Source organism: Anomalospiza imberbis, chromosome 5, assembly GCF_031753505.1.
Source record: "Anomalospiza imberbis isolate Cuckoo-Finch-1a 21T00152 chromosome 5, ASM3175350v1, whole genome shotgun sequence".
In the NCBI taxonomy this organism is placed as follows: domain Eukaryota; kingdom Metazoa; phylum Chordata; class Aves; order Passeriformes; family Viduidae; genus Anomalospiza; species Anomalospiza imberbis.
The window spans coordinates 64,834,141-64,850,045 of record NC_089685.1 but is presented as its reverse complement, the minus strand read 5'-3'; the positions used below and the strand labels follow the sequence as shown (position 1 = coordinate 64,850,045).

The 15,905-nt window shown below is 35.1% G+C and overlaps 1 protein-coding gene across 3 annotated transcripts in view; it reads right to left on the bottom strand.

The window, feature by feature from the left end:
- Nucleotides 1–15,905, bottom strand: part of BLTP3B (bridge-like lipid transfer protein family member 3B) — a 47,765-nt gene that overhangs the window by 28,132 nt on the left and 3,728 nt on the right. For 2 of the 3 annotated variants that reach the window (XM_068191637.1, XM_068191635.1), the window contains exons 2-5: nt 6,270–6,432; nt 5,137–5,175; nt 2,561–2,652; nt 854–1,043 (exon numbers count right to left, since the gene is read on the bottom strand). In XM_068191637.1, the coding sequence (XP_068047738.1) occupies nt 854–1,043; nt 2,561–2,652; nt 5,137–5,175; nt 6,270–6,432 (484 nt within the window). Of the gene's footprint in view, nt 1–853; nt 1,044–2,560; nt 2,653–5,136; nt 5,176–6,269; nt 6,433–12,150; nt 12,298–15,905 lie in introns of all 3 variants that reach the window. The other variant, XM_068191636.1, reaches the window with a different exon arrangement.

Here is a 15,905-nt window from a genome sequence, read left to right as displayed (position 1 = left end):
TTTCAACTTCTTACTTTTGTGGTATTTTTAACTGATATTCTCTTGGGGTTTCTTTCCCTACATAGCAATAAACTACCAGACTCCTTAATTCTGGAGTAAGCTGGCCAGATGTATGATGCTCAAACAAGTCTCCTTGAATACTATATTTAGAATCAACCTTGCACTCAGTATACATTTAACTTTGGTTAGCTGGGAGAAGGCAAATGAACAGAGTACATCAAACTAGCACTTCCACGTGCTATTCTCTGAGACAGTAGAAACATATACAATTTACTGCTATTACTTTGTTATATATACATATGATTTAAGTATTCCAAGAAAATAATTGCAGAAGAATGTGACTAAATTTAATTTAAAATTGCTTTAGAAAAAGGAGGAAAATTTTTTATCAGGCAAACCCTCACAAACAAACAAATAACCAGTTAAAATTTTTAAAAAATTATTTCCTGTTGTTATTATTATTATTACTACTACTACTAACAACAACAACAAAACCAGCACAACTTCTTATCCTTCCATATTTAATATACCATTCTTCGTTCTTTCAGTACTCTTCAAGTCTGGCTCAGTTTGCATTTTAGAATAGTCATTCACTTGGAGAACATAGGAGGGAAACCATACACCTGCCTGCTTCAGTCCTCATTCTTGCCTAAGCATCCACGTTGGCCATTTGATCTGACTCACATCCACCATTTTTACATATTTGTGCTCCTAAAGGACAACTGAAATTACTGAGCACAGAATGTCTCCATTCCCAGTAATGGTATGTTCTCTACCCTGCAAAAGGTTGCAATTCAACTTCCTCCTTTACCACAAAAACAAGGGAAAAAAGTTAGTAAAAGGTATTATTTACCTCTCCACGTTGAGCTTCTTGTATTCTGGTAAATCTAAGGTCAGCATGTTCCCAGTTTGCATTTACACTATATATTCTCAGCTGGGAAAGTTCAAATGAAGCATTAAAGGCTTTTGCACCAATCCTTATTATAATGGAGTTCACAGAAACTGAAATGCCTTCTACCACTTTTTCAGCAAAGCCATATTCACTAAAAAGTGAAATGCCAACATATTAAATATAAACCGAGTGAAAGGGCACAAAATTAAACAGATTAAATAAATTATGAAACAGATGTTAAAATAAATGAAGTTACTAACGTATTCTACAGTTAGCAACTTTTGGTCAATATACTTGATGTAGTTTACAATAATTTTCACTCTGTGATCCTCATCTCTACATAATTAAAGAACGTATATTTGACTGAGATCAATCTACACAAAGTATAACAGTGATACAATCCTTTGATGTTACATTACATGGATGTATGTATTATATGTTATTATAAATACATAGAAAAAGCAGTCTTCAGCATTATGCAGAAAGCTTACTCTTTTTTATGCATACATAAGGAGTAATTCATGTCAAATTAATTACTTGACAATTCCAGTCCAGTTCGTATTTATGTCTATAAGCCAAATTATTTTGTCCATTAAAAATAATAACTTTCAGATATTCAAAATAGTATAAAGTATTTGCATTATTTCATTCTATGAAGAAAGGCATCCTAAACGGTGGTTACACTTCTACAGCAAATAAACATGCATTCCAGTATTAAAAAAGATTACGCTGTTGTAAATAATTTTAAAATAAAAATCTTATACATTCTGAATGTTTTAAATTTGTGTACGAAAAATTTATTATTAAATATTATTTTAACATATTAAAAATTCTGTCCTTTTGTTTTCTTGAGTTATTTTCTGCTTGTTTAAAAAAAACAAAACTTGTGTGGTTTGTCATTCCTTTTCCTTTTTCAAATTTCATTCTACACAAAATCTCTATGGCCGTGGTTTTCAAGCTGTACTTTAGGAGACACAGAAGCCTGTGGACTACTTCTACACATTGCATAGATGTTACTACAAGAAAAAATATTGTATTATCAAGTTTATTTCTCTGTATATAGGTCCCTGTGACCGCAGAAAAATGTTCTGAGTCCATGTAAAGGAAATTATTGGGGTGTAGAGAGACAAAATACACTGATGTAATGTTGTGTTGTCCCACCAAATTGCTTAAGTTTTGGGCTATACAGTGTACATGAAATCTCTCAGTAAGAATCAGCTGAAACAATTAGGGAAATAGAACTTTAAAATACTGCACTAACAAACAACCCTTAAAACTCTTCAGACAAAACAAATAAAAAAGAAAAATTTTTAAAACCCACATGAACATTATATGTATTTTCCAAAATGGCTGAAGGCAAGATATCATTCATTTTTTAAAAAACTTAGTATCAATTAAACTCAGTAAATATCTGACATAGCAGTTGCACCCCTATGAAATGTACCTTGCAAGCTCTATATCTAGTTCACATCTTCTCTCCAGCCTTGGGTCTGGATAGCTCCATTATCACTACACTACTTCACATACAAGCAATAAAATAAAATAAAATTTTGGAGGAGATGGGAATGGCAAGCTGCAACCCTATATACTTCTGAAAACTTGCAGTCAATCTGTTTTATACAATACCAAACCTTTTTTGACCAATTACATGTCAGTACTATCACTGACCTCTGCCCGGATGCAGTTGCTATAGGAGAGGGTCCATTAGGGGCACGTGGCTCTTCACATGTGCTCATTTCCATTACAACTTTATCCAAGGACTTGAAAAACAAAACAAAACAAAAAAAATTGGAGACCCCAGAGGTAACAAAGTAAATAGATGACATATAAAGAACCAAAATCCAAATGAAAAAGGTCACTTGAGAACCTTTTCTGAAATATACATAAACCATTTCCTACCATGTCAATTTTTACACAAACTTTTGTAATGCACTAGTATTATCTTTTTTTAACTTTTTTTTTTCATTTTGTGAGTTCTAACACACATCCCCAGTCAAATATTGTATCATGAAATCCCTGAATATTATTTATCCAACACATACATTTTCAAAGATCTTATTTCAAAATGGACATGCTTTAATGTGTAGTTATCTGAATTTTCTTTCTATATGGCTGTTCTTTTAATGAAATACTTAATGCAAGCTGATTCAAAGCACAGCAGTTAAGACTTTTTCCCCTGTCTAATTATAACTTTCTACCACCCCTTCTGAATTCCCCCATTTATGCTCTTAGGTCCAAAAACCCCTTTGTCCTCAATTTTAGATTTTTCATGATTCAACCTGCCTTAGCTACTAGATTGTTATGATATCTTGTTAATCATGCTTGTTGTCATAATCTGCTTGCACAACATTTTTCCGTGCTAGTCTTATCCATGAAAGCCTGACAACAACCAACAAATTCATAAACTGTCTAGTCTGGATTTATTTATACTTCACTTTAAGCATCAAGTATTTTGATGCTTAAAGGGAAGCAATAGCTGCTAACAGTAGATTTGGACATTTTAAAATAATTTTTTTAGCTCATGTCTCAATGATATCTTGCCTTGAAAACAAGAGAGAAAAAAAACCAAGAAAAACCCAATCCCTTAGTTTGAAGATGGTGGGGGGAAGCCAAGATTTCTCCTAGTTATCCTAACAGTTTTGGATGCTTGACCACTTTTTTAAAAGCTCCCTTTACTACATGACTAGTGCACAGAACAGTAGGACACAGATTCAAGGAGATTGCACTGTATAAAAAAAGAGGTAATGAAGAATGCCTGGATGCAGATCTATGCCTTTTCTCACTGGCAACTTCTGTACTAGGATAGAGTAAAAATTGCTGCAGATTATCCTTGGGGTCCAAAATCACTCCTCAAAACTATCCTGTTTATCATATAAAACCAGAACTGGGTCATGAACAAACAGTATGTGTCACTATGTCAACAGACTGATTCTCACAAAGGGCAGCTCAGCTCAATGAAAGTCCCTTTGGCTAGACAAGTGGGTTCTAGTTATCCAGTAAGCTGTGCTAACAGAGGATGCTATTCCAACTTAATTAAACTCTCAGGAGCAAAAATATCCCCTCTCCCTGTCCCTGCCAAAATACCAGAAGTTCAGTGATGTAATGAAGGGCTGAGGTTTGGCACTTGGGCCACTGAATTCACTTGCCTTTAGAAATCAAAAAGGCTGTTGTACAATCTAACATTGCATAGTGAACTTATGTTACATATTTAATGCACTTGTTCAAGGACACCTTTATGTAAAAAAGGTTACTTTGAAAGTTATCTTAGCCTCAAAGAACGCTAATGTAAGTTCAACAGGAGCAAAGCAAACAGCTCCTTGCTACCACAGGTCAAAGTGTGTCATGTTTAAGAATAGCAGAGCTTAAACCCATTTCCTAATTTGGCAGTTGCATCTCCCAGCCAAGAGGTTGAATCATCCCACCTCAGCATTACCAGACTTTAAGTTCTGGGTGTCAGGAAGAAGCAGTACAGACATAAATACATTCCAACTGGGTCACTAGCAAATGCATCAATAATTTAAAACAACATGTCTTTCCCAAGTCTGATTCAGAATTAAGGAATTACAAGCACATTCACTGCAAGACTGGGAAACATGACAGCTAAAGGAATAGTCACTCCTAAGCAAAGGCAAATAAGAAAGTTTACTCATCATCAAATAAATTACTTCTGGTGCTACCACAATTGTTAGTTTATTTAAAAATAAAGAACAAAGGAAAACAAATGCAAGAACAAATGTGACTTCTAATTGTTGTTGAGTCCTATTTACACATATTACCCCTTATTTATATCCAGGCTGAACCCTAGGCAGTTACAAAAACCCTATAAATGCTATGTGTGTCAAACCTGCTATAGCTGAGATCACTATGTAAATTACAGACGTAGAATTGAAAAGTCCCAGAAAAGACAGCTTCAAAAGAAAGGCAGGAACTTGTAAAAGGGGTTGGTTGGACAAAAAACTACCCTTCAGGTAAACCGAAATTAACATGCAATGACTAAAAAGGTGACAGGAGTGAGCTAACAATCAAACACTACAGTGATTACACTGAAGCCACAGATTAAGAAAATAAACCTACCAAGGAAAACATTAAGGCATTTTGCCTTGATCGGCTGCTACCCAGAGGACACTTAGTAAAGGCCTGATAATGTTTCAGTTATTTCTAGAATCACATCAAGAGAACTATATAAATATTTGTTATAGATTCTGCTACACACAGTACATTTCAGAGTTTATTTCAGAACTCACCAAAGAGATGGGATGTGTTTTCAATTTTGTCCATGGTATCTGCAAGAGAAAACACTACTCTAAAGCAAATGAAATATTAAAAATACAGTAAAATAAATCACACAGAATGTGTTTTAGGCATACAAATTATATTTCTAACTTCTGAACTCAGCATAATAGTACTTTCAAAATATTAAGCTCATCTGAACATACTATATAGTAACTTTATGCCCACACTAGGTGTTAAAAACTTTGAACTTCAAAATTTACTTATCACTGAGCAGAAAAACAGAGGAACAAAGTAGAATCTGTCTCTTTAACAGTGGGTTGTCAAGCATCAGAAAAAGCATCACTGCCTTACACATTATTTCCTTTAAAAGGAAAGGAAATATACATTTCCTTTGTTGACCTACAACAGATCGGATGCCTGCAACAAAATATCAAGTTCACTACATTTAGAAAAATCAGGACAATCTCCCATAGTGGGGAAAAAAAATCCAAGAAAGAACACCAAAAAACATAAACCCTACCAAAAAACTAAGGAGCTGTTAATGTTTGATCAAATTGTAACCTCAGTAAAAAACAAACCATACTTCATTTCTTAATCCCACATTTATAAATGTGGTACAGATGATATACATTGTTTCAATTATTAGCAGCCAGAATGACCAAAAATCCAGTATCTACTAGATTTACTGTGTTTCCCACATTTGCTACAGATATCAGAAGCACTCTGAAAGGTATTTTTGGAAACAGGAACAGAACAAGAGGGAAAGCAATAAATGAAGAGGAGTGAAGAGAGAACACACACAAAAAAATAAATAATTATGATAGACTAAGTACCACAGACAAATATAAACTTTTACTTCTACTACATTTTCAAAACATGCAGGAATGAATTCTACTCAGAAATAAAAAAAAAATTAAATAATTACTCTTATTTTCATTATTTCCAGACATATTTTATGTCATCACATAAGAAACAAAACTAAGGAAGAAATTATTGCTAATAAAATCTTGGTTGTTCTTTAAAATTTTATCAAACACTTATCACAATCGCCTATTAATACAAAGTTGCTTGAAAGTTTACAAAGACAAAATGAAAATAAAAAAGATTCAGTTAATTACCACTCCAGCAACAATAAAACACTCACCCTAATAGATGCCTTATTACAAAACACCTTGTTTATAGCCAGCCATGTTGGAAGATCCAGCATGTTCTGGAGTACCTCTTGATCCAACTCTAAATTGGTCAGCTGACCTTCCCCCTTTAATGTGCTCAGGTTGATCTTGTCAGGTGACAGATTTTTGGTGAACCTAAAAACAAACACGGCTTAAGTAAATACATATAAAGCAATCAAAGTTATCCTGCATATCAGTGACAATTTAACTTAAAGCAATGGTCTGGGGATTAAGAAATCTTTGATAAATTTCACACAGGAAAGAAATGTTGTGATAGAATTGATTTGTGTCTCTAATTTTTTTCATCTCATTAGCTCAATTTATAAATATATAAACAAAAATATATTGTGAGATATCTTCTGATTTTTGTGTCACCCAGAATAACAAATGATCCTTGACTCATACCATTGAACTATTTATTAGAATTTAATCTGTTTCACTCTCTAATTTTTTTAAAGGAGAAAAACTCCCAACCCCCTAAAATTACTGTCGTAAGCAGTATCTTTGTATATATATAGTTAAAATCTTGCAATAAAAAAGTTTTATTTACAATATTAATTAGATTCAGTCATAGAATTTAATGACAAATTAAAAATACACATACACACACATAGCAGCATGAGGTATATATTGGATGAAAACTTGAAAGCCCAAAATGATATCCATATAGTAAATGTGTCACTATTTAAAAGTGTACATATAAATTACTTTGTATTTCAAATGCACAAGGATTTGCTGATACAACGAAACAATCTGTGTGACTGTGTCAAATGGTACTCCACATCCTTGTGAGAAAATATGACAGAGCCCATGGGTTCTCTACCTTCAAACCAACAGCTGTAGCATTGTATCTACCATAAACTAAGAACTTTACCACACTTTCAGTCTGCCATGAAAAATTGTTTCTGCTCATGAATTGAGAATAGTTTTCTAAGATTAAGTAGTAGAAAATACTGCTGTTGGCAGTATGCTTTGTGACTTTTCCCACTGAAATCTCCTGGTGCTTCTATTCTCCAGGCAGAGAGTAAAGTCTGTCCTCAATGATGGAATATCGCCCTGCAGCAATGCCCCAGGAGATGCGATTCCAGCATTTCCTTTCCATTCAAGAGAGCAACTTCTAACTAAACTACAAGGTCCTCATTAGGTCTGATACTGGAGGAGATGGTGGAAGAAGATGAAGAAGGCTGGGAAGCTTTTCCTTTTCAGAGTTTCCAAATACAGCTTGAAACAGAGAAGGCATTTTTTGAGTTCAACTCCCCGACTCCATTCCCCAGATGGTTAGCTTTGATGGTTGGGCTTTTACCTAACCTGATAAAATACAAGTAGTACCTATTTGCAAATAATACTAGACATATTTCTTATGACAGAAGTGCTGCAGTTGTTACTGTATTGCTTACAGTCATAAATTATCCACAAGCAATGAGATTTAATCTGTGAATAATACAGTTTCATAATTTCAGTACTAAAAATATATTGAAATAAGGCTATTGATAAATGTATTTTCCTTGGCAACTAATGTACTTCTAAATGGTCTGTTTGGAAACATTATGAGGGGAATAAAGGACTTGAATTATTTTGTTTTCTGGTTACCCTTTTCTCTTGCTTTCAACAAGAAAGAATAATGAGAAGAGCTAAATAACCTTCCTCATAAAAACAACCTATCAGTAACTGCAAAATATAAAACTTTCTATCTCAGAAACCATTGCAAAGTCTCATCTGACTCAGGTAGTACAAAATTCCTAGAAGATAAAAGGCAACCATTGAGTGTTTTCAGTCACCTGGTATTACCTCTCACTCTTGACTTTCTACATAAGGGTCAACATAAGAATTACAAACTGGTGTCATTTTAAAGTCACATTTACACAGCAAATGCAAAACCATTCTGCCATTACACACACACAGGTACACAAAAGTCTCCTGAGACTCATGCTCTGTGAAAGAAGTTGCCCTCAGAGTTCCCAGTCACTCAGCCACACCAGAAATGCCTCTCACCCTGGAGAGAGATCTAATCATTATCCTGGGTCACAGCTGCAGACACATCACAGTGAAACACACAGGACCTACAGAAAGAGGTTTTCAAATTTCAGAGCAAGAAAGATACCAAAATACCATTAAGGAGGAGAATGGAAACATTTTTGAGTTACTTTCAATATCCTTCAAATAAACAAAACAGAAGCCAGTTCCTCTCAACAGGGAGCAGGACAGGAAAAGAAATCAAGAAGGACCATCACTTTTTCTGTATTTTTTTTTTTTTAATTCTTCCAAGAGTGTTGCTTTGAATCTATTTCCTCTCCTGCAGTCAGTGAAAGGAAAAACGCTCCAAGTACTGCTTCATTCAGAAGAGACAGACATAAGAGGATCTCTGCCTGTTAAGACTGTACCCTTCATGTCAAAAGTCATGGAAGGAAACTTTCAACGGGTGAGCTGTGAGAAGATATTCTTAGCATGTTTGTTTTCACAATTGAGTCTCAATTTTACAAACTACACTTTCTTTCTCAAAACATATCTGAGGTTTGAATTACTATGTGATAGTATGGATTTCAATACATCTTTAATATTGAATTTCATAAGTAGAATAATGCTGTAAAATATTTACAGTTTAAATGCAAGAATCCAGAAATATGAATTTGTCAATATCACAAGCTGCCTGACATAGCTCCTTTGGGTACATCTACACACACATGCACTAAATATTCCTATGCAGTTACAGATGGTCCAACCTCAATTTACAAAGTACAGACGAAGAGTTTTGTGAAAAGCATAAAAGACTGTACAGTAACAGTGCAGTATTAAGAATTAAAGAGGAGTTACATTCCATGTATTTTGTCAGGACCACAACAGTTCTTTCAGTTCTCTCCCTCTAAAATAACTCAACACCTATATAAAAGATGCATTTATTTCCTTGCCTAAAACATTTATTTTCTAAAGGTTTTTTTGTAACACAACAAGCTTGGAGCTCTACCACGGTGGCAGAGAAGATGGCCAAGAAGTTGAAAACAGAAACAAAAAAAAAAAAAAAACCAAAACAGGTAGAGAAGATGGGAAAACACTTTTCTGAAGCCACAAGCTTATGGTTTGTATACGGAAGGCCGCAAACCACATGAAGCTTAGAGCAATGCTCCCCAAAGGTTTGGAGTGAATACCAGGTGCCTTGTCAAATTTGACAACAGAAACTCCAACCTCTGGATTTAGTAGAGAAATAAGAGAAGTCTGGATCACATCTGGAGACAGATTCTCAGCTGTATTGCACATCTCCTGAATATACAACCACTTTCCCCAGGTCTACCATGTGCCTTCTCCCCTTTTTAAATAAAATTTCCTCAGTGATATGACTCTAAATGTATGCTCTAATCATGACAAATTATTAAATCACAGTATGTGCTGCAAGTTTTGCTTATCTCCTTGTTATGAACTCAAACTGCTTAAACAACAAGCTTTGAAAAAGGGAAGCGTGACCTACTAAGCACTGGCAACTGGATCAATAATAGAACAGCAGAAATGGAACATGAAGATAACTGGTTTTTTTTACTGTTTCACCTGGCTGAACCATATTATTTGATCACTAAGGAATAGTACACCATTTCTGAAACAAGAAAAATGGTCTTTTTCAACTGAGTTTCTCAGGAAGATGTTTCCTTCCCATGACTCTACGTAACACAATGGAGGAGATCTACCACCATTCAGCTCACTATACCACTTCAAACTTTAAGACTTCAAGTATAGAAGAGGAATAGAACTAACTCTGTCAAATTTCCCCCTGGAAAAGAAGTATTGGGATCAACAGTGTATACTGTTACAATTGAGTTCCTCTCATCCAGCGTAACACCACAAACCATAGCTGATTTTAAGTAACTGGCTCAATCAAGTATACCCCTCACTATCTGTGACACCCAAGAGGCACCCTCTTACACTCTCCAACATCAATTTGTACACAAGAAAGGTATCACTCCTTTACCTGTTGGTATTGTGGCCACTCCACACAAGTGCCTACATGCTTTATTTAATCTCACCTTGAACATGTGCAGAATTGTCAGACATGTATTTGGTGTCTGAGTGCAAGATGGAGAGCCCTCCATGGCCTGTTGGATGTCCAGCATGGAGAGGATCTGCATCACCTGCTGCAAAGCACTTTGTGAAGGTGCTCATCGGCCAACCCTCTGGAGCAGGACAGGGAATTTCCTTGTTTACACACCCAGCCTGGACCTACTGCTCTTGGGCTGGCCACGAGTTATAGCACACTGGACAAATCCAAAACAGCACCTACAACCTTACAACTTCAGGCGGGACTTTTCAGGCTACTATATAGGACCTCAAGCACCTAACAGTTATCACGCTTTTTGACCTATTATAGTCTAAGGACTCATCTTCCTTTCCAGGGAAATAATTAAATAATCGGCTCAACAAGCAAACTGTATTTGTGTAACACATCTGGAGCAGTGTCACACCACCAGGAGCCCTGAATAATACATCTGTTTTGCTGACACTTTCCAAATAATTGCTTCCATTTCATCACAACACAGAAGGACTTCAGCAAAGACTCCCACTCCAGGTGACTTCCTAAAGACATCTTAGCACACTTCTACTTGCTTCAAGACCTGTTACATACTTTCTCAAATACTGACATCCCCACCAAGTACATCATGCTTCCCCTACTTAATTCTGTAATAACACATATAGGAATTTTTTTTTCTTTTCATTTAGAAAAGCTGTATTGCTTGCTTTTTGGGTAGAGGCAGAAACTGAGACAGCTGCTGTCATCAATGGTTATTATCTAATTATGTGTCATGAAGCAGATCTGCGCAGACACAGCCAAGCACTGTGCATGCTGAGGAGCTTGCACTGCACAAATGATAATCATGTTGCAAGTAAAACACTGCTCAAGCAATTTACCTTTCATTTATGATAAACCCTCACACAGACTAATATTAAGCTTTTCTATTCCATGAGTCTTTTCAGATCAAGCAGAGAAAAGGCCAATGTGATCAAACCCAAAGAAATTTATTCAAACATCATTATACATGTCATGCCTTAATGATACATTGAATACAAGATAATAGAAAATCCTGAATATACCAAACAATATGTGGCAATGTATATACAACTTCCCCATTGCAGGCAGCAAAAAAAAACACCTTAATTTGCTTATACTTGATAACTATTAAATACCACTTAAAATACAACATTCTGTATCTAATGCAAAAAAAAAGCCATTTGATGAAAAATAACTTCAGAAATTTAAAATCATGAAATAATGATACAGTGCAAAAGCATAACAATACCTTCTTTTTGGAAATAGCATCATTCATTTATATGACATTAGCAGGTATCTTTTTTAATACTAGTTGATCAGATCTCACAACAAAATAAGATCTTTTGATATTAACTATAATAATTCTTTTAATTAAAAAAAAAGACATAAAATCAGTCACTTTCTTCTGTAAACTAGTTAAAGAGCTGACTGATCCTTCAAATATGTCAATACAGAGCTAACAGACAACAAGTAATGAAAGGGAATTAAGTACATGCAAATAATAAACAGTAAACGTCATATAGCCTAAAGATATTGGGAAATACCCAGATTGCATTTAGAAAACACACATCAAGCTATATTTATAATGGGATTGTTGATTTAGTTCACAACCCCAAATTTAGTTTAGGACTTACAAAAATCCCAAAAAATCCAAAACACACATCTGCATACAAACAATTATTTTTTGCATCATTTTAAATTACAAAAAGAAATAGGAGTGGCAACCCAAGTAACATTTTATAGAGCTCACTTCACTCCTAAATTTATAGAAATACATACCACCTCTTACATTTACTCTACAAAGGTGGGAGAGGGAAAGTTACCTGAGGGCAAGGTATTCAGACATAAGGCCCCTATTCCTGGTGAAAGCAAGTGGTCAGTTGCCACGGCTTCTGAGAAGCTTCTGGTACTCATTTTGGTAGTAAGGATATTCACAGCAAACCAATCTCCACCAGAGCCAGCTGGGATCGCTGCAGGGAATGGGACACAGGGGACACACAAGGGATCAAGTTCAAAGGGAAGAAGGAGTAATACAATAATGTAAGAGAGTTTTAGCTGAAGATAACTGCAGTTACAACAGTTTCTTACACATCATGACACTACAGAATTAAAAAGGAAACAGACCTGCATAAAACATTAGATTCCTGTGAGAGTATCCCTTGCTGCCTGATACTAGAGTACTGGAGCCCTGTTTAAATAAACAGCTTATGAAAAAAAAATTAATAATGCAGAAAATATCTATATAATGTAGCCAAGTCCTTTCCGAGATACTCAGTAAGTACATGTGGAAGATGAGGAAGATAGCCCAAAGATGCAGCATAGGAGGGTTTTACTTTATTTTAAAATGGGAGACAACTTTTCAGTTTTGTTTTGCCTAGCCTGAGATTTCTCACTTTATTTGTTCCTATTTACAGTGTCTCAATCTCAGCTATTCAAAATTCACACTAAAGAAACCTGACTCTAAGAGATGTAGGGGAATGGGACTTCTGGATTTGTTTTTGTGTTTGGGGTGGTGCTACAAAGACCTGCACACGTTTGACGGTCTGATTTTGCAGGCTATGAAATTTTAGTACAAGAAGCTCCTCAAAAAAAAGTTCTCTACTAACTGTCTTCATTTCAAATAGGTACCTCAGCTTAAATATAATTCATTCCTACACTTTCACCCTTTTGGGTGCAACAAAACCCAAACATTTGTACAATGACTTTGGTAGGCAGTTTGTTAGGATATCAGAGCAGAATTTAAGAGATTTATCGCTAAAGTGAATTAGATACCTAGTTACAAATTATTCTTCTTCTCAAGTCTCCAGACCTCCAGTAATGAAAGAAACTACAACATGAAAATTGTTTCTGAAGTAGGCGAACACTTTCAGATTCCTGGGTAGCTGGGCACAAGTGTTGCTTCCTTGGGAGTCAGAAGGAGCCTCTGAGGTAAAAAAAGCCGAAACTCTGGTGTTCTCAAGCTAAATGGTAAAGATACATGGCAGAGCTGCCACGAAATCTGTGTTGGGGACATTCTTCTTCCAGAAAGGCTCGTACATCCAGGGGAGGCTGGAAGAACTAAAAAGCACAGCCTAGCTGGAACTCTTTCCTCTCCTGTGTTTCCTTATCACAAAAGAAGACAATGAGGAGGTCTGAACCATGGTTAGCACCAGCTCCTCAAAGGTGCACTTCTACAGGAGTTGCTGGATTGAGAAACCTGGGTTGTTGTGCAAGTGGCCAAAACCAAGATATTCTTGATATAACTGAGTAATTACTTGTTAGCAATTATTCTCATGATTCGCAAAAAACCTGTGAAATAAATCACTTTGCATAAGCTCTTATAATTCCATTAATGTCTCATCAGAAATTATCTGATCTCCTTCATCCAATCTTCTGGTAGTAAAAAAGAAAAAGTAAAACAAGACACTTTCAAAAGCACCTCTCATTCTTGGTGTTATTTAGTACCGACTTTTATTCTGCTTCAATATTAAAAAACCCCTCAAAACACTAAGGCTTTGGCAGGAGAAATAACAAATTTCAAAAAAGTGTAACTGTGGGCTAGTTTTGATTCTTACATACTCCATAATCACTTGACCTTAAGAGACAATTTAATTCCTTACAGGCTTTATTTAAATACCTTTTTTTCCCCCATGAAATACTTCATACTAGTGTGTCAGATACTTGAACAGAGCAATCTTCAAGATCATTTTCACTGTGAAACTTACTAGTATTCTGAGAACTCTTTAAAGAAAATGATCACATACAATTAAAATGCTGCTGATTAATTCCTCTTGATTGTGCAAATGTATTAGTTTTTATTATGTATGCACAAGAATTGTCTGACTTCAACAAAGCTTCAGCATGACTTTAAATATGCAATGTCTGTAGAATTAGCATTTAGATTTATATTACATTTGCAAAAATAACATAAAGCAAACTGAAAAGGACAAGTCAAATTCTGTAAGTTTATTTTATTAGCCCAAACATTACTGAAAGCTTAAGAGACCTTTCTGAGAAGTAACACAAGATTTAATATCAAATTTTAATAAAGGTAACAATTAAGAATTTTTCCAGAAAATGCATTACAGCTCATTTATCTCCAAAATGTATACATGTATAATTTCATAAAGCACCATAGCAATTTGAGTTTGAATTTTGGAAGATGTTCTATTACAGAATCTTAAAACGCAGTATGATGCATGAAGCTACTAACAAAAACAGAAGAGAGTGAAAGTTTTTTATTTCTGTTTAAAAAAGCATTTATTGATTCCTTCATGCTCATCAGAACATTACCAACACATCAACACATTCACACAGAAGAAACTGTTGGCATAAAGTCTCCACTTAAATACTAAAAGTACTGATTTTCAAACATAAGGGAATTTAAGAAATACAGGATTACAGTGAAATTTTCAATTGCTCTTTCTCTTTCTTGCCTGCTGTCTCAAACAGTTCTGCTTTACTACCTGTAGTTTTTTAGGCTCATTCTTCCCTAGGTGTTGCATTTAAGACAGACATAATGCTAACACTTTCTGCAAGCATTCAGATATAATACAGACTCATTTAGAACAACAGAAATTGCTATGTCTACATGGTGTTTTCCAATTTTCTCACATACTACACAAGCCAATAAAGCCACTCACCTAGAATACACTCTGCAAAATTAGTACGAGCAAAGAGAGAAGTGGAAAAGTACACACTTTGTGTTTTTGGCTGGCTAAAGGAATTGGATAATTTTTACAAAACTCAAGTGACACAGAAATAGAATACACAAAACTGAAAATAAGCAAAAATCTACTTATTTTGCTACTATCAGAATTTTCTAAGTTCATCCAAACAATTTTGGTTGTTTACTTTCAGGAAGGAAACAGTCCATTCTAGCCCAATAAAGGCATTACTCTCTGCTTTACTCTAAAAGAAGTCACCTCAGGTCTCTTGAGAGGACAACATTCCTCACCAATCAGGCATGGCTGACTGGCATAAAAGCAGGTCAATATACAGGGCAAATACTTCGGTAGGATGCCTATCAGTTGTACCAGATGATGTAGGATATCATTGTTTATATCAGTACCAGCTGATTCTTGATATTCATACAATTAGGATGCTATTCTAAGTACAACCATTCTTCATATGAGCTTTAGAATGATTTCCTAACTATGAGATGAAAACAATTGTCACCAAACTCACTGCATTTTCTTCTACTGAAATCTTAGTATGTTCACATCTATTCATTCAGATAAGCAAAAGCAAAGGTCTAAGTTCATACAGAACATTAACTAATGACACACCTGAAAACAATTTCTGCCATACCAACACTTTAAAATGTCTTATTGTTTTCTTTGTGGAAAATATTGCGTAAAATGCAAACTGTAACTTTTGAAGTTGAACTATGTGTTATCATTAATAAACTTAAGAGTTAATATCAATTGAAGTGAAGACTGTCATATTCAGTGTGGCTACTTATCACATGGGCAAAGTCTATAAACTTGCCTTCATGCTTCTCACACATATCTGATAAACAAAACTGTTTTTCACAGAAAGGCACGGATCATGCAGATACACAGAAGACCAGACTGCTCATTAACTAGAAAGGGAATTT